General features: G+C 34.5%; 1 protein-coding gene across 1 annotated transcript in view; it reads left to right on the top strand.

The window, feature by feature from the left end:
* The window catches only part of GTF2A1L (general transcription factor IIA subunit 1 like), a 53445-nt gene extending 34563 nt beyond the window's left edge, over nucleotides 1-18882 (top strand). The window contains exons 7-9 of the mRNA XM_012755420.3: nucleotides 8259-8519; nucleotides 9194-9283; nucleotides 18711-18882. Of these exons, the coding sequence (XP_012610874.1) occupies nucleotides 8259-8519; nucleotides 9194-9283; nucleotides 18711-18818 (459 nt within the window). The 3' untranslated portion in view covers nucleotides 18819-18882. The remainder of the gene's footprint in view (nucleotides 1-8258; nucleotides 8520-9193; nucleotides 9284-18710) is intronic.
* Nucleotides 18883-19550: the final 668 nt, after the last annotated feature.

Genomic DNA, 19550 nt, shown 5'->3' on the forward strand with positions numbered 1-19550 from the left:
TCTCTACTATGAATGTCCTTAGATCTAAAGTTGGTCTGTTGCAGAGGATGTATAGTTGGATCCTGGTTTTTTTTAAATCCTTTCTGCTAATCTGTGTCTTTTGATTAGGGAGTTTAATCCATTTATTAGGTTATTAAGTATGAAATATAGTATATAGTTTGGATCCTGTTTTTTTAATCCTTTTTGCTAATCTGTGTGTTTTGATTAGGGATTTTAATCTATTTATTAGGTTATTAAGTATGAAATATCTGATTTCCTTATGTACTAAATTTGACAGTTGATATCTATAACATTTCACTTTGACACTTCTTGTTTTATTTTTATTGTGAAGGCACGTCCTTATTCTTTTAAATGCACAGTTTGGCTTATGATTATCTGTCAGATTTTTTTTAGAGCAATTTTCATGAAACCACGGGTAAGTAAAAAACTTGTGTTATCTTCAAATATGAGTTCTGTCTTGGAACCAATGCAGTGCAAATAGCTCGAAATATCAATGAAATGTTTGGGAAGGATGTGACTAATGAATGCACAGTACGTAGATGGTTTGAGAAGTTCTGTTGTGGTTATTTTAATCTTGAAAGTGAGCCCCACATGGGCAATCTGACACCAACATGGACAATGATGAGCTGAAAGCTGTAGTGGAAGCCAATCCATCTAACCTAGATGTGAATTAGCAAGGTTTGACGTTACTATTCCAACAATATTGGACCATTTGAAACAAATTGGCAGGATAAAGGCACTGTATAGATGGGTACTGCATGAATTAAACGAGTGTAAGAATAGAAATCATCTCAAAACTTGCCTTTCTTTGCTGTCACAACATAAAGGCGGCAAACCATTTCTACACCATATTGTTATGTGTGATGAAAAATGAATTTTTTTTTTTACAATCTCAAGCATTTGGCACAATGGTTGGATAATGATGAAGTGCTGAAACACAGTCCAAAATGGAATATTCATCAAGAAAAGCTAATGGTGTCTGTTTGGTAGTCCAGTGCTGGTATTATCCACTAAAGCTTTGTTAAACCTGCTCTGTTGATTACAGCAGATGTCTACTACAACCAGTTGGATGAAATGATGAGGATGCATGTGATTAAGCATCTGAGATTAGTCACTAGAGGCAGGCCAACCCTTTTGCAAGACAATGTTTGACTACATGTTGCACAAACAACACTGTTCAAATTACAGAAGCTGGACTTGGAAACTCTCTGTCATCCACCATATTCACCACTCCTTGCATCAACTGACTACCACTTCTTCCAGGCTTTGGACCACTTCTTGCAAAGAAAAATATTCACTTCTCAACAAGCTGTGGAAAACGCCTTTCATGATTTCATCGACACTTGCTCTCCTGGCTTCTTCACTGCTGGCATAAACAAGCTACCATTAAGATGGCAAAACTATCGATAGTTTAGGCACATACTTTGATCAATTGTACTGCTACTTATTAGAGATATAAACTAAATTTTTGATTCAAAATCAGATATTTCATATTTAGTGACCTAATACATTTAAAGTAACTACTGAGAGGAAAGAATTTACTCTTGCCACTTTTGTTGTTTTCTGTAAATCTTTGGCTTTTTTGTCAGCCATTTCCTCCTTTATTGCCTTTCTTTGTGTTTAATTGATTTTTTTGTAATGACACATTTTGATTCCCTTCTCATTTTCTCTGTGTACATCCTATAGATATTTTCTTTGTGGTTACTGCGGTATTACATACAATATTATAAAGTTATAACAATCCATTTTAATCAGATACCAGCTTAAGTTCAATCACATATGGAAAGCTTACTCCTTTACAGTTCTGCCTTCCCTTATTTTATCTTGTTGTTACAGATTATACATTGTGTGCCCATTAACATAGATTTATCATTACTTTTATGTTTCTGTCTTTTAAATTGTGTAGAAGAATAAAAAATTATGAACTAATATTATAATACTGGTTTTTATATTTGTCCATGTATTTAATATTTACCTTTACTAAAGAACTTTATGTTCTGTGTAGCTTCAAGTTACTATCTAGCATCCTTTCATTTCAATTGAAAGGATTTCCTTTAGTATTTCTTGTACGGAAGGTCTAGTGGTAATGAATTCCTTCAGCTTTTATCTTGGAATGTCTTAATTTCTCCTTCATATTTGTTTTTTTTTAAGATGGTAAGGCAAACTTTATTCTAGGGGGGCCATGTGAATAGGTATATGCACCACTTGCAGCAGAGTTTTGCAGTGGGAGAGAGATTGATCTCAACTCTCCCCTTCATTTTTGAAAGACAGTTTTGCCAGATATAGAATTCTTGGTTGAAAGTTTTTTTTTTTTCTTAAACACTTTAAATATATCATCCCACTGCCTTCTAGTCTTCAGAGTTCTATTGAGAAATCTAATAATACTCTTATTGAGCAGCCCTTGTACATGACAAATTTTTTCTTGATGCTTTAAGTGGTGCTATTTTAAAATTTCAGTATCCAATTTTTTATTGCTACCATACATACATACAGTTGATTTTTGTAAATTGACCTTATATCCTATGACCTTGTTAAACCCACTGATTAATATTTTGTAGATCCCTTAGAATTGTTTTATGTAGGCAATCTCTTTTTTGAATAGAAAAAGTTTATATTTTTAGTTTTTTAAATTTTTAATTATTATGGGTACATAATAGTTGTATGTCTTTATAGGGTACATGTGATGTTTTGATACAGGCACACAATGTGAATTAATCAAAACGGTAATTGAGGTATCTGTCACCTCGGGTATTTAACATTTCTTTGTGTTAGGGAACATTCCAGTTCTACTCTTTTTGTTATTTTAAAGTATACTCTGACTTACTATTGATTATAGTCACTTTATATTTTGTACCCGTTAACCATCCCTACTTTATCCCCTTCTCCCTGCTACCCTTCCTAGCCTCTGGTATTCTACACTCTGTCCTCATGAGATCAGTTGTTTCTGATATTTAGCTCACATATATGAGTGAGAACATGTGAGATTTGTCTTTTTGTGCTTGGTTTATTTCACTTAAAATAATGTTCTCCAGTTCCATCCATGTTGCTGTAAAAGCAGGATTTCATTCTTTTTGGAGGGCTATAGAATATTCTATTGTGTATATGTACCACGGTTTCTTTATTAGTTCATCCATTGATGGATCCTTAGGTTGACTCCATATCTTGACTCCATATCTTGACTATTGTGAACAGTACTGCAATAAATATTTGAGTGCCAATATCTTTTCTATGTACTGAATTCTCATCCTTTAGATGTATAACCCAGCAGTGCAATTGCCAGGTCATATGATAGTTGTTTTCAGGTTTTTGAGGAACCTCCATACTGTTGACAAAGTTTAATTTATTCCTTTCCAATCAATATGTTATTTTTTTCTTATTGTACTGACTAGGACTTCTAGTACAAAATTAAATAGGAGCGGTGAAAGTAGACATGTTCCTGATATTAAGAGAAAAGCATTCAGGCTTTCATCATTAAGTACTATGTTAGCTGTAAAGTGTGTTGTTTTGTTTTGTAGATGCCCTTTATTAGGTGGAGAAAGTTTCCTTTAACCTAGTTTGCTGAGAGTATTTTTTTTTTTAAATCATTAATTGATGTTGAATTTTTAACATGCCTTTTTCCCCCTGCATCTATTGAAACCAAATGGGTTTCTTTCTTTCATTTTTTTGATATGCTGAAGTACATTGATTGACTTTTAAATGTTCAACTTTCAAATGTATTGCTAGGATAAACTTAGTTATGTTGTGTTATGCTTTTTATATATTGCTGGATTCAATTTGCTTAAATTTCACTGAGAATTTTTGCCTCTTTGTTTATAAAGAATATTGGTCTGTAGTTTTTTTGTAATGAGTATTAGGGTAATGCTAGTTTCATAAAATGAGTTGAAAAATATCTTTACCTCTTCTGTTTTCTGGAAAGAGTTTGTAGACTTCTGGATCCAGAATTTTTCATTGTGAGAGTATTTTTAACTATGAGTTAAACTTCTTTAATTGATATGTCTCTTTAGGTTATCTGTTTCTTTAGTAAATCTTGGTAGTTTCTTTCAATGAATTTATCCATTTAAGCTGTAAAATTTTTTGAAATAAATTTCATAATATTTCCTTATCCTTTTAATGTCTTTAGAATTTGTGGTGATAACCTTTCTTTAATTCCTAATATTGTTTAATTGTGTTTTCTCTCTCTCTCTCTCTTTGCTGTCTGGATAGAGGTTTTCTAATTTTATTGGTCTTTTCAAAAAATGAATTTTTTGTCTTACTGTTTTTTTTCTTCTTTTTGATCTCAATTTCATTTATTTCTCTTTTTATTTTTATTATTTCCTTCCTTCTGTTTGCTTTAGGCTTAATTTTGTTTTTCCTGTCTGGTTTCTTAAGGTGGAATATTAGGCCATTGATTTGAGACTTTCTTCTTTTCTAATATAATCATTTAATGCAATAAATTTCCCTCTAGGCATTGCTTTAGCTGTAGCTCACAAGTATTGACATGTTATGTTTTCATTTCTATTCAATTAAAATTACTTTCTAATTTCCTTTGTGATTTACTATTTGACCTATGGGTATTTAGAATCATGTTGTTTAATTTCTAAATATTTAGGGATTTTCCAGATATCTTTTTGTTATTGATTTCTAGTTTTATTCCTATGTGGTTAGAGAACATATTCTGTATGTTTTAAATTTTTCAAGCCTTGTTCTATGGCTCAGAATATGGTCTGTCTTAGTGAACATTCTGTGTGCTCTTGAAAAGAAGCTATTTGGCTGTTTTTGAGTAGAATATTCTATGCATATCAGTTAGGTCAAGCTCGTTCATTTCATTGCTCAGGTCTTCCATATCTTTACTGAATTTCATTCTACTTTTTCTGTTGATTACTAAGAGAAGGATATAGAAGTCTCCCACTGTAATTGTGTATTTGTCTATTTCTCTTGTTACTTTTTGGTTCATGTATTTTTGAAGCTATGTTGATAGGTACATTAGTATTTAGGCTGCTCATCTTCTTGAATTGATCCTATTATGAAATGTTCTTATTTAACTCTGGTAACAGTTCTTGTTCTATAGCTTGCTTTTTCTGATATTAATAAAGCAATTTTAGCTTTGATTAGTGTTTGCATGGTACACATTTTTTCTATTCATTTACTTTTAACTTATCTATGTCATTATATTTAAAGTGGATTTCTTATAGACAGAACATGTTTGGGGTTTGCTAATTTAACCCAACCTGATAATCTCTATCTTTTACCTGGGGTGTTTAGATCATTTATGTTTAATGTATTTATTAAACAACTTGTTGGTTTTTTCTTTTTTTCCTGCATGCTTTTGATTCTTTCCTTGGCTATGTCACCTTTACGGATTAACCCTTCAGATGAATTTTTTTACTCTGATATTATGGTTTTTATTTTTGGCACTTATAGTTTCCATCTCTCTGCTGAAATTCTCCATTTGTTCATGCATGTTAGATCATCTAACACATGGATCATAGTCTGAGAATTCTAACATCTCTGAGATTCTCTTGTTTGCTTTGCTGTTGATGGTTGGTTTTTGTTGCTTTTTTTGTTTGTCTCATTATTTTTGATTGACTGTCAGACATCTTATATAGCAAAGGAGAGACTGAGATAAATAGTACTTATACTTGGAAATGGGCATTGCTCTTCTTATAGAGAGAAATGTCTGTATGTCCCATCTCAAAGGGCTGTCCCTTTTTGGACTTCAGTCTGCTTCAAGAATAGTTGTGATTTTGTAGTTTATTCAGCTTTTGCTCATTGTCAGTGTGGGAGTGGCATTCTTTTCAGAATGCCTTTCATCATGGCAGCAGTGGACCCTCCAAGATTTCTCTAATTTATTTTTGAGCAGAATAAAAATTATTTTATTTCTATAATTTGGACTTATTTCCATTTTTGAGCACATAGCTATTAATTTTTACATAAGTGTGGTATTCCTTATATTTCATCTGTGAAGGAAATCTGTATCCAGTGTAGTAAAACTTACATGTAAGCTTACATAGTTTTAGTCTATTAATCTGAATTTTTCTACATAGGATTATTGCAGATACTTTATGAGAGTTCATTGTAGAGAATTCATATGGGTATGAATCTCAAAAGGGCAGTCATCCGCTCAAAAAATAAATTGAGTACATTCAGATATTAGTGTTAAATTGATGTATTGAGATGGGTATTATTGGATTAAGCCTTATCTATGTCTTGTAAGCTCAGTAGGAATATAAAGAAAGAGCATCTGTTCAAACCTTAGTAAAGCTTTTTGAGCCATGTTAGGGATCTTTATCTTCTGTGACCCTGCAAATTTCTAAGACTTCTCAGGCTGATGTAATGAAGGCTCTGTGGGTGATGATAGCCATCCTTTCCATATCCTTGAGCTACACTTCTGTACCTCATCCTTAAAGTAACCTGCTGTATATGTAGTGTGTGTGTGTCAACTATATGTGTGCTTCCAAGACAACCAGTGATATTGTATGATTTTCTTATTAGATCTGGAGCTTTTAACACCAGGTTTTCAAGGGATCTCTGACTTCTCCAAAAAAAGGTTAAGGACTACTGCTATAAATTCTATGGCCAATGTGATCATATAAAACAGCTGCTACTCTTAAAGAACTTGGAAGTTTGTTGATATTTGTCCTGTTGTCCTGTGACAAACTACCGTGTTTCCCTGAAAATAAAACTTACCCATAAAATAAGCTCTAGCAGGATTTCTAAGCATTTCTAAGCCCTACGCCGAAAATAAGACCTGGTGATGGGTGTGGCTACAAAGCGTATCTGTACAACCCATGGTATTCGTCCCGGAGTGGTAAAGAAGAGGAGCAGCCCTTCTTGTCTGCCTCATGAGAGCTCTATTGCTTGACATGAGAGATTGGGGCTAATGGTTCTAAAGGAAATAGAGTCGCAAGAAATTCAGGATGGAATTTGGGGGTTGGTGAGTTAGGATGATGTTCCAGAAGAAGACAACTTAGCTATATTTGAATAAATGTAGATTTTGTACCGTACTTAAAAAAAATAACACATCCCCTGAAAATAAGCCCTAGGGTGTCTTCTTGAGGAAAAATAAACATAAGACCCTGTCTTATTTTCAGAGGAACATGGTATTAGTGGGGCAGTATCGTGTGGTAGTGAAGAATGTAGTCTCCACAATTAAACTTGGGTTTTAAATCTGCTTCATCTCTTTCTATCTTGGTAAGCCATAATATCTCATTTCTCAATGTGTTACTTTTAGGTTTAAATTAGAAAATGCCTATAAAATACTTAAGATTTTCATTTGTTAGCTTGTGCTGGATAAAGATAAAAATAAGAGCTATCTATGTACCTAGAGGTGATTACTAAATTCCCTTTACATTTTTTCTAATTTTTTAATTTTTTATAGTGAAATACACATAACAAAATTTGCCATTTTAACCATTTTTAAGTTCAGTGGCATTAAACATCTGTCTCAATGAATTTGTTTATTCCAGGTAATTCACATAAATGGAATCATACAAGGTTTGTCCTTCTGTGTCTGCCTTATTTCACTTAGTAAAATCCTTTATATTTTTTTGTTTATCCATTAAGCATGATGCCAGTTGTCTTTTTTATTTCATTGAATTATTGTTTTAAATCAAATGAAATAGTTAAAATCTACAAGTACTGTGTAAATTTTAGGTAATATACATAAAAACTGGTAAATGTTATCTGAAAACAATGAACTCATTTGCTGTCTTTGATTGTAAGTGGGTTTACTTTATAATTAAATTATTCCTGGCCAGGCGCAGTGGCTCACGCCTGTAATCCTAGCACTCTGGGAGGCCGAGGTGGGCGGATTGCTCGAGGTTGGGAGTTTGAAACCAGCCTGAGAGAGACCCTGTCTCTACTAAAAATAGAAAGAAATTAATTGACCAACTAAAAATATATATACAAAAAATTAGCTGAGCATGGTGGCACATGCCTGTAGTCCCACCTACTCGGGAGGCTGAGGCAGTAGGATGGCTTGAGCCCAGGAGATTGAGGTTGCTGTGAGCTAGGCTGACGCCACGGCACTCACTCTAGCCTGGGCAACAAAGGGAGACTCTGTCTCAAAAAAATAAATAAATAAAAAATTATTCCTATGTTACATAGAAATGTGGTATTACAAAATTCAAAATTAGAAAGTAACACCATCTTATAAGGTAGAAATTTATTTTAAATAACCACTTATGGAATGTTTGTTAATGTAATTTTAAGTTCTAATTCATTATTTTATATACTTAGTTTGACTTGAGGAACTTTATTGCACTTCTTTCTCTTTTTAGGATTCTAATTCTCAGATTGATTCAAACATTCAAGTAACTGATGATGATATTAATGAAATAATTCAAATAGATGGAACCAGTGATACATCTTCCAGCAAAGAAATAGGAAGTAGAAGAGATGTAGATGAAAATGAATTTCTAGGGATTATTGATGCAGGAGATCTGAAGGTACTTGAAGAAGAAGCTGACAGTATATCAAATGAAGATTCAACTGCAAACAGTAGTGATAATGAAGACTCTCAAGTAGACATTGTGGAAGAGGTAAGGATCACTTTTGAGCTGAAACTGTCTTTATTAGTCTATAACACTTTAGTATATTTTGGAATCAAAAGGAATAACAAGATTAATCTGGTCTTTAGTCTTTTAAAATGAGACTTATTTGTATTCTAGTGTTTAAACTTTGAATCTTGAAGTGCAACTGAAACCAGTATTAAGTATTTAGGAATTGGCTTCTGTATTCGTTAGTCTTAACTAGAGAGAGGTTTACAGAATGGGAATGGAGGTTAAAGAAGGCAGCCTGGGTAGAATCATAGTTTTTTCTCTAATTCTAATAAATGCAGTAAAATCTGGGTGGAGTGTGGTAATTAAAAAGTATATAAGTAGTATTAGCTATCATTAATGGTACATATAGTTTTACATGTGTACTAGGTAGTCATACTAAGTCTTATCTGCCTTATTTAATAGTCTCAGAGTCCTATGGATCTTATTACTATTCTCATTTTACAGATGAGAAAACAGATACGGAGAGTTTTAGTAACTTACGCAAAGATGGTCATATAATTATTAAGTGGCCAAGCTGGGATTCAAACCCAGGCTATTTAATTTTTAGGACAATTCTATTCTGTTTCAAGTTCCTTTATTTCTATATGTCTTTCTGTCTTTAAAAAATTTGAAGTGTCATGAAATTTCTTAATGTGATCATCTTTCATCTTTAGGACCCTTTAAATTCTGGAGATGATGTCAGTGAGCAGGATGTGCCAGACCTGTTTGACACGGATAATGTAATCGTCTGTCAGTATGATAAGGTACTGTCTTCACCTTTTGAACTTCGGGTTTATTAACTGCATTTATAGTAGAAAGGTTTGTAAAATGATGGGAAATATGATGGTGAGTTACAGTTCACAGTTAAATTAATCTCGAGATAGCAATTTAGGTTTTGAAGGGTGTATTTTGGGTCTAGCACTGTGCTGTGTGGTCCTTGTCTGATAGTCCTTGTCTGAAGGAGGTGATAATTTTATTGAAACAAGATGTTTCTTATGGAGTACTAGAACGACATACAATAAGATGGCAGGTAAATCAACAGCTAAAATATGTGACACGTAAATCAAATGCTGAGTGGCACATAAATCAAATGCTAAGATATGCAGCACAGGTAGTAAGTCCTAAAAGTGGATAGGAAATAGGAGATATCATTTGTAGATGGAGTTCTCCACAAACCCTTCATGGTTGATGTGGGGCTTTGAAATGGGCCTTGAATGATTTGTAGGATGTAGGTAAGTATGGAGTAGGCATCCAGAGTCGAATAGCCTGATAAAAGGCAGAGAAATGAATGGATGTAGTGTGTTCAAGGGACAGTGAAAAGTCAGCTCTGCTTGAACAAAATGTTCTCTTACTGGGTGTGCAGTACGAGGAAATGAAGCTGGGTTGGGGGACCGAGTAGAGAGAAGATTCGGATATCTTGAATGCTAGTGGGAAAAATCCACACTTGGTCAGGAGTATATTAGCCTTCTGAGAAAGTTAGTGAGAAAACCGTCATTGGGTTTAACAACTATTTGATTTGGAAAAAGCAAATGGTGAGAAAAGCAGAGGTAGGGCAGACGTGAAGTAACCGGAGCCCAGACTGATGATGGCAGTGTAAGAACATGGAAAGTCAGAGGTTATGATAGAAGAATCAGTGGGACTTGGTGCTTAGTTGAAAGTGTCTCTGTCAGGTTTCAAGCCTAGAGATTAAGTTAGTAGCAATTTAGCAACTAAAAAAATACTGCTTTTGTTCTATTTTTAAAACACTATGGCTGTGATTATATAGTAATATGGGCAATTTTAGTCCTTAATTCATGAATATTTATGTCTTTTTTAAAACAGCTTTAAGATATACTATACAGGGCCGGGCGCGGTGGCTCACGCCTGTAATCCTAGCACTTTGGGAGGCCGAGGCGGGCGGATTGCTCAAGGTCAGAAGTTCGAAACCAGCCTGAGCGAGACCCCGTCTCTACCAAAAATAGAAATAAATTAATTGACCAACTAAAAATATATATACAAAAAATTAGCCGGGCATGGTGGTGCATGCCTGTAGTCCCAGCTACTCGGGAGGCTGAGGCAGGAGGATCGCTGAGCCCTGGAGATTGAGGTTGCTGTGAGCCAGGCTGACGCCACGGTACTCACTCTAGCCTGGGCAATAAAGTGAGACTCTGTCTCAAAAAAAAAAAAAAAAAAAAAAAAGATATACTATACAATTCACCTATTTAAAGTGTACAGTTCAGTTTTTTGAGCACATTCATGGATATGTATGTGTAGCCATTATTATAGTAAATTTTGGAACATGTTCATCACTTCATTACCCTTAAGTTCTCACTGCAGTATCTACCCATTTTCCCCACCCCAAACTCCTTGGCATAGGGAACCACTAATCTACTTTGTTTCAATGGATTTCCATATTCTAGGGTTTCAAATAAAAGCAATCATATGATATGTGGTTTTTTTATTACTGGTTTGTTTTTTTTTCACTTAGCACAATGTTTTCAGACTTCATCTATGTCATAACAGGTATCAGGACTAAATTCATTTTTCTTGCTGAATAATGGTCTGTTGAATGGATATACCACATTTCATTTTTCCATTTGTCTGTTGGGCATTTGAGTTGTATCCACTGTAGGAAAGAAAAAGTAATATCTTTTCCTCACCTATTGCTAGTTTCATGGCTGAGGCACCTATAATATGACAGATTAACAAGAGAAAAGCATACAAATTTATTTAATATACATCTTACTACCACAGGAACCTTGAAAAATGGAGACCCAAAGAAACAGGGAAAATTCTACTTCAGTGGATAGTTGTGCTAAAGTATTAATATGATTGGAGGAAAAAAGGGTGTGACTTAATGAGAATAAACTGAGGGGGACTTAGTAAGGCCTGTTTGTTAAAATTCTTCTCCGTGTCACTGTGTCTTCAGAAATAAGGACGTTCCTTTCCTATAGGGTAGGCACATCTGGAATAAAGGTTTTATGACTGACTTTAGTGGAAGGTCAGGGAATTCTTTTATGGCTTGTTTCAGGAGAAAAGGACAAAGGGGAAGGTCAGAAAGACCTTCCTGCTTCTACTGTTTTTTCAAATGCCATATTTTGGGGTAGTGTGTTCTGAACCCCATCACTATCTTTTGGCTATTATGAATAATGCCATTATGAACATTTTCTTTTACAAGTTTTTGGGTGGGAATATGTTTTCATTTCCACGCCACCCAGGAGTTTGATCCCTGGGTCATGTTAATAGTTTAAGGAACTACCAAACTGTTTTCCAAAGTGGTTTTACTGTTTTACATTCTTAGCAGCAGTGTTTGAGGGTTTCAGTTTCTCAACATCCTCGCCAACACTTGTTATTTTACTTTCTGATTCTAATCATTTTAATGTTTGAGAAGTGGTATTTCATTGTAGTTTTGATCTGTGTTTCTCTGATGACTAATGCATATTTACATCTTTGGTCCTTTTTTGGTCACAATTTGAATATACTTGGGAGAAACAAAGGATAGCATTTTGAAATGTTGTAAAAATAAATCTTTTTCTTTAAAAATAAGATCACTTTCTCCCCTGTAACATTTTATTCAGATAGAAATGTCAATTTAAAGCCGGGCGCGGTGGCTCACGCCTGTAATCCTAGCTCTCTGGGAGGCTGAGGCGGGCGGATTGCTCGAGGTCAGGAGTTCGAAATCAGCCTGAGCAAGAGCGAGACCCCGTCTCTATTATAAATACAAAGAAATTAATTGGCCAACTAATATATATAGAAAAAATTAGCCGGGCATGGTGGTGCATGCCTGTAGTCCCAGCTACTTGGGGAGGCTGAGGCAGGAGGATCGCTTGAGCCCAGGAGTTTGAGGTTGCTGTGAGCTAGGCTGACACCATGGCACTCACTCTAGCCTGGGCAACAAAGCGAGACTCTGTCTCAAAAAAAAAAAAAAAAAGAAATGTCAATTTAGATGCTGGTAAATATAACCATAAGAAGGAATAAGGGCTAGAAAAGAGATAGTTTTTAGTTTGAAACCTATTTTAGTTTATTTATGAACAATGTATTGCCTTCTATTGAGAAAACATTATAAGTTACTTATGCATTCCATAAAGTCTCACAAAGAATTTTCTAGACCATTATGGGTATAGTATCCTTTGTTTTCTACATTGTGAGAGAGAGCTTGTAATTAATTATATAATGCTTTGTATTTTTTCAAAGTGTTTTCTCATACATTGACTTTTGCTTCTTAAAATAATCTTATGGGATAGATAGAAGTGATATTAAATGTATAGTGCTAACAAATCTATTATAGTATCTGCGAGTACTCTTAGTATTAGCGAGTACTAATTAGTGAATAATTTAAGAATAGTACTAAAAAATTAATGGAAACCAGGGCATTGGGGTGCCATTGAAACTTTTAATAAAGGGAGTGATGAAATCAGAAGATAGCTAGCTAAAAGAATGTGTCTATAGGGTCGAAGTGGGTGGGAACACTGTTACAGTGAATCCTTAGAAAAACTTCTCAGTTTTGGTTATTGGTTGATTTATTTCAAACACTATTGAAAGTAACCAAACATAAGTATAAGTTTCAGTGGTCTTTTTAAAGCTTTACTACTCTGTGTTTTAAAGGCCAATAGTATCAGTTCCCACTGGAAAGTGTTAACAAATGCAGAATCTTGAGTCCCACCCCAGAGTACTGGGTAAGAATGTGCATTTTAACAAAACTCCCCAATGATTTGCATGCCTATTAAACTTTGAAGTGCTGGGTTTTTTTTAGTATATTTTATTTGGGTTTATTATCAGAAGGAATTTATCTTTAAACTTTATAGGTTAACAATTGGGGGAAAATTTTGAAAATATTAACATGTACAATGAAAAATGGCTAAGTATCTGTTCAGTAGAGAATATGAATATAAAAAAAAAAAGAGAAAAAAAAAAAGAAAAATGGCTAAGTGAAGTTCACTGGTTTAAAGAGTGGGTAAGAATTAGTTAAATGGTATGGATGTGTTTCAGAGGCCTAAAGAATATGAAATTCATATCAAGATTAAAGTAATACAGGGAAAAATTAATGGTGAAATTAAACCTTTTACCTTAGATGCGAGAGTTCTGTGCTATATAAATGTGACACTGTAGTGGAATGTGAGTGAAACCATTTAAATATCCTATATCTTCATGTAACAATTTAGCAAGTTTGCTTATATCTGACTTTGTCCCTTAGATACTAGTACAGTAGTTAATTGCTATGTGTGTAGCACAGTCTTGTCTCTCTCTCTATATATATTTTTCTTTTTGAACAGATAATGCATACACATGGTCAGAAGATCAAAACACTATAAAAAAGTATAGAGTGAGAAATCTGTTTCACACTCCTTCACCATTTGTACTTTCTACTAGTAGCTCCTTGTCCCTGTCTTGAGTGTAAATAACTAGTTACATTAGTTTTTATAGATTTTCTTTATTCACGTACAAGTACAAAAGGTAGCATGGACAAAACTATATTGTTTACTTGGCCTTTTTTCTTACAATATATCTTTCAGATCTTTCCTTATAAGGAGAATGTCTTTGTGCTGATATTTTAATAGCTGTATAATATTACATTGTAAGACTATTAAAATTTATTAAACCAAATCCTCAATAGATGAATATTTGTGATTTATCAGTCTTTTGCTTTGAATTACCATTTCACATGTATGCAGATTTATCTATTAAATAAATCCCAGAAATGGGGGATTGCTAGGTAAAATGGCAAGTGTATTTGGTTAGATAACGTCAAAATGCTCTTTAGTGTTCCAATATATACTCCAACTACAGTATTTGAGAGTGCCTCTTTTTCTATACCCTCACCAATAGAGTATGATAAAAACTTTGGAACTTTGCCATCATAAAAAATGAAAAAAGACACTTTAGTGGAATTTTTAACTTTCCATGTGTTTAAGAGCCAATTGTATTTACTTTTTGTGAATTGCTCATTCATAATATTTGTCTTTTAAAAAAATTGAATTATTGTTCTTCTAGTTAGTGATTTCTAAGAGCTCCATATTATTTTGGGGGAGATAAGCCTTTTGTTATACACAGAAGTACTTTTTCCTCAGTCCTTTTGTTTTGAGTGCATTTTCTTTATTATGTGCAGATGTTGAATTTGCCAATCTTTAATTTTTATGGCTTCTGAATTTGAGTCATGAATAGAAAGTTCTTCAAGGTTTTAAAGGGATTCACTGCTGTTTTCTTGTAGTATTTCTTTGGTTGCTTTTTTTAATATTCAAGTCTTGGTTCTTTTGGTGTTAATCTTGGTGTATGATGTGACATGGTTTCAACTTTATTTTTTTCTAGGTGGTGACCCAATTTTCCTAATGTAATTTATTGAAAAGTTCATTTTGTCTCTACTAATAAGTTATTTCTTTATCGTCTACTAAATTTCTGTATGTGTTTGGGTCTACCTGATTTTCTGTTTTGTTCCATTGGTTTGTCTGTCTATAGGCCTATACTACATGATTTGATTATTGAGATTTTTAATATTTGGTAGAGCTAGTAATTCTTCACTGATACTCTCATCCAGAGGTTTCCTGGATATTCTTTATTTTTTTATATTAACTTCAGAATCAGCTTGTCTGGTTCCAAATAAAACCCTGTTGGTATTTTCATTGAGATCACATTGAATTAATAAAATTTGATATTTTATTGATGAGGAGGAATAGGTTGCAATTTTAGATGGAGTGTTCAGGGGAGGTCTTACTGAGAATATAATAGGGATAAGATCAGAAGAAGAGGATAAGGGAATAAACTGTTAGGCTATTTAGGTATAAGGATTTCAGACAGAAAACAGCCAATACAAAAGTCCTGATGTAGGATAATGCTTATGTCTTCAGGGAATAGGAGGCCAAGCAGTGAGTAAGGGGAAGTGAAGGATCTTGTATTCCATTATAAGGACTTTAGTTTTTGGATGGGAAGTCATTGGAGAGTTTTGAGCAGACAAATGGCATGTGATTTATGTTTATAACAGACCACTCTGGCTATCATGTTATAGTGGACTGAAGGTTGGGGGATGTGGACAAGATTGAAAATAGGGAAACTAGTTATGAGACTGTTAATCTAGTCAAGAGAAGAGGGTAGCTTAGACAAGAATAATAGTGGTAGGAGTGTTTGGAATATGAAAATGTTTTTTAGGTAGAACTAACATTTACTGATGGATCTGGATACATTGGGTATGAGAGTAGGAGGCATAAAGAATATATCTAAGATTTTTGACCTTGAGTACTTTGAAGAATAAGTGGCCATTTTCCATTGAGAGGGAGAAGGCTGTGAGGCTTGGAGAAGAGGGTATCGATGTCCTAGTTAAACTTGCTTCATATATCCATTTGATATTCAGGGGGAGATGCTGAAGCAGTTGAAGGAGAATCTGGCATTTAGGGGAGAGGTGTGAGCTGGAAATATAAATATTGGGAGTCATCAGCATATAGTTGGTGTTTAAAGTCATGAGACTGGGATTGCCAAGAGTGAATATAAGCAAAAATTAGAGTCCTTGTGTACTCTAAAATTGAGAGGTAAGAGAGAGAAGGAAGAATCTGTTAAGGCAGCTAAGGTGTGGCCAGAGAATTAGGTAGAAAACCAGGGGATTTTAGAAGCCAAGTGATGAAAATATTTTAAACAGGACAGAGTGTTGAATGCTGCCAATAGGTCAAGTATTTCTTCAGTTTATTCCTAGCTATTTTATCTCTGGTTACTGTGGGAAATGGGCTCTTCCTCTGTATCTTCTGTTGCTTGTATGCATGAAGGGTATGAATTTCTGTATATTAATTTTGCATCAATATTGAATTCTTATTTTTCATTGATTATTTTGGAGTGTTGAGACATGAAATAATTATAAATTTATTTCATCATTTCAGATTTTTGTATTTCTACATCTTTTATCTAATTGCATTGGCTTCTACTAATTGTACTTTTCTCTTGTCTAGTTGTATTGGCTAGTACTTTTGGAGTGTTTAAGAGGTTGGGTAATAGGTATTCTTGTCCTGACTTTAGTACGAATGATTTTTCAAGGTTTTCCTTACTGACCCTGTTATTGGCTTTTGGACTGAGATGGGTGTGTGTGTAGGGGGCTGTGTGTGTTTATGGAGGACATAGTATTTGATTTTTACTTGTTTTTTTAGTTTAAAAAAAATCTGTTAATAAAATGCATGAGTTTTATCAAATGCTTTTTTTTTTTTTTTTTTTTTTTTTGAGACAGAGTCTCGGTTTGTTGTCCAGGCTAGAGTGAGTGCCGTGGCGTCAGCCTAGCTCACAGCAACCTCAAACTCCTGGGCTCGAGCGATCCTTCTGCCTCAGCCTCCCGAGTAGCTGGGACTACAGGCATGCGCCACCATGCCCAGCTAATTTATATATATATATATCAGTTGGCCAATTAATTTCTTTCTATTTATAGTAGAGACGGGGTCTCGCTCTTGCTCAGGCTGGTTTTGAACTCCTGACCTTGAGCAATCTGCCCGCCTCGGCCTCCCAAGAGCTAGGATTACAGGCGTGAGCCACCGCGCCCGGCCTCAAATGCTTTTTTTAACATCATTGGAGATGAGCATATGATTTGTCTCCTTAGGTTAAATAATATGGTTATTATATTAATAAATTCCTAATACTGAACTATTATATTTCTAGAAAAAAATGTAGTCACTTGATAAAGCTGCCACAGTGAGTTGTGGTGGCTGTTGTTCTCCTAATTCTGGTCGTATTTCATCACTTGTGCTGAGTTTGGGATTCTTTTGTCACTCTTGTATTGCCAGGGGCTTTTTAAGATGTGCCAGTGAAAATTTGAGAATAAAAGTCAGAAAAAAATTTCCATTATTAGACCTTTTTTTTTTTTTCTTTTTTTAAACACACACAAATAGGGGTTTATTCTTTGTCTTTTCTTGTGCTTCACAAAATGCATCTGAATACCAGTCATAGTGTTTCTTCCTGGGTTTGACTACTTTTAGATAACTACTTGGTTTAAATTTTACCCTTGAGAGATCATATATTTCTAAGGTTTTTAAACAGTCACTTGCATTTTACCAAGAGGTAGCAACAACTTCATGGTTTCTTACCTCTTGAAGTAGTAGGATTTTCTTTTTTTATTATGTCTATGCCTAGGCTGGTTTATTGAATTGGAAGAACAGCCAGCAGGATCTAACAGATTATAAGCTGTATCTCCTGACCTTGCTAAGTGAGTTATTATGACTTTCTTCCTTGCAATGAAATACTACTTTTTCATTCCTGATAATATTAGCTATACATATTCCCTGATTATTCCTTTGTAGACATACTGGACTCTTTGCTGTTCTTGAACAATCTAAGCATGCTCCTCCTCAGGACCTTTCATTCCTATCCCCTTTGCCTGGAATGCTTTTGAGTCAGTTTCTGCCTGGCTTTATTCCTCACTTTCTTCAAGTCTTTGCTCAAATATCACCTCGAAAGTCAAGTCTATCATGACTTTCCTATTTGAAATTGCAACCCCACCTCTATATTTGTGGTCTTCCTTTTCCTTTCTATTTTTTTTCATAGCACTTGTCGCTTTTTGATATTCAATATAATGTACTTACTAGGTTTCTGTCCCTCACCTCTCACCCTATATTAAAATGTAAATCCTTCAAAGTCGGAGAGATTCCTTTTCTTTTTTTTTTTTTGAGACAGAGTCTTGTTCTGTCACCTCAGATAGAGTGCAGTGGCATCATCATAGCTCACAGCAACCTCAAACTCCTGGGCTCAAGGAAACCTCCTGCCTCAGCCTCTTGAGTAGCTGGGACTACAGGTGTGCACCACCACGCCTGGCTAATTTTTATATTTTTGGTAGAGACCAAGTGTCTTGTGCTTGCCCAGGCTGGTCGAATTCCTGACCTTAAGCGATCTTCCCGCCTAAGCCTCCCGGAGTGCTAGGATTATAGGTGTGAGCCACAACACCCAGCTCTTTTCGGATTTTTATTTTTTTGCATATATAATATATGTTCTTTTCATATATAATATACAGTATATAAACAGATATCTATTACATATATATATATCTTAAACTGATATAGCTCCAGTGCTTAAAACAGTATCTGACACATAGAAACTCAAATATTTGTTGAATGAATGAATAAAATATTTTGAGGAGGTCTTACTTGATCAGAACTCACTTTTAGGGTCAGAATTATCCCTTTTGCTATAACAAAGAAATGTTAATGATCTTTAACTTGTGAAATTAATTAATTTAGACTGTTTTTCTCCCTCTAGATTCATCGAAGCAAGAACAAATGGAAATTCTATTTGAAAGATGGTGTTATGTGTTTTGGAGGGAGAGACTATGTATTTGCAAAAGCCATTGGTGATGCAGAGTGGTAAACCTTATGAGCTTAGTACATCAATTTTGTAAACATCAATGGGACTATATTACATATTGCGAACTTATTTTTATTTTAAATATAGCCCAGCACAGAGCTGCTCAAATTTTTAGTTCACTGTATGGAATTTAATAAAAGTATAATTCAGATGCATATACAATATACAATTTTTTATTTATTTTGTTTTATGTTTTAACAGGTTTTTGGTTTTTTTTTTTAACCCTCATTGTCTATACCATTAGAAAGCATAGAGGCATCATTATAATGGAGCATGAAGAAATGTCAGATTTCTTTATTCTTGAAGAAAATTTAAATCACATTCCAATTTCCCTTCACTATTAGATTGGGGTGGGTATTCCTTCTACCTCTCACCAAGCCATGTTACAGAAGGTCCTGGGGAGTGTTTTAAGTAGTGAGATGTTCAGGAAGGCTTCCTGGGTCTTCAGTCTACACCGGCCACTGGTGATACGCTGATGTGTAAGCCCAGCTGGTCCCCTTGGAAGCAGATGCCTGCGCTATTATTTTAACATGAAAATCTTTGCTGAGGCCAGGATTCTTGTAGCTAAGGGTCAGCCTCCCTGGGTTTATCCTTTGGCTAGGCCATTCTTCTTCCTATCCCTGGGAAACAGTGAGGGAGTGGGTTAGGTTCCTGTTCTACTTCTTAGAATTTCAGGCTTCTTTCTCTTTCCAAATCATGGTGGGTTTTCCCTCTCTCTCTACATTTTTCTGTTTT

Source organism: Microcebus murinus, chromosome 3 (genome assembly GCF_040939455.1).
Source record: "Microcebus murinus isolate Inina chromosome 3, M.murinus_Inina_mat1.0, whole genome shotgun sequence".
Classification (NCBI taxonomy): domain Eukaryota; kingdom Metazoa; phylum Chordata; class Mammalia; order Primates; family Cheirogaleidae; genus Microcebus; species Microcebus murinus.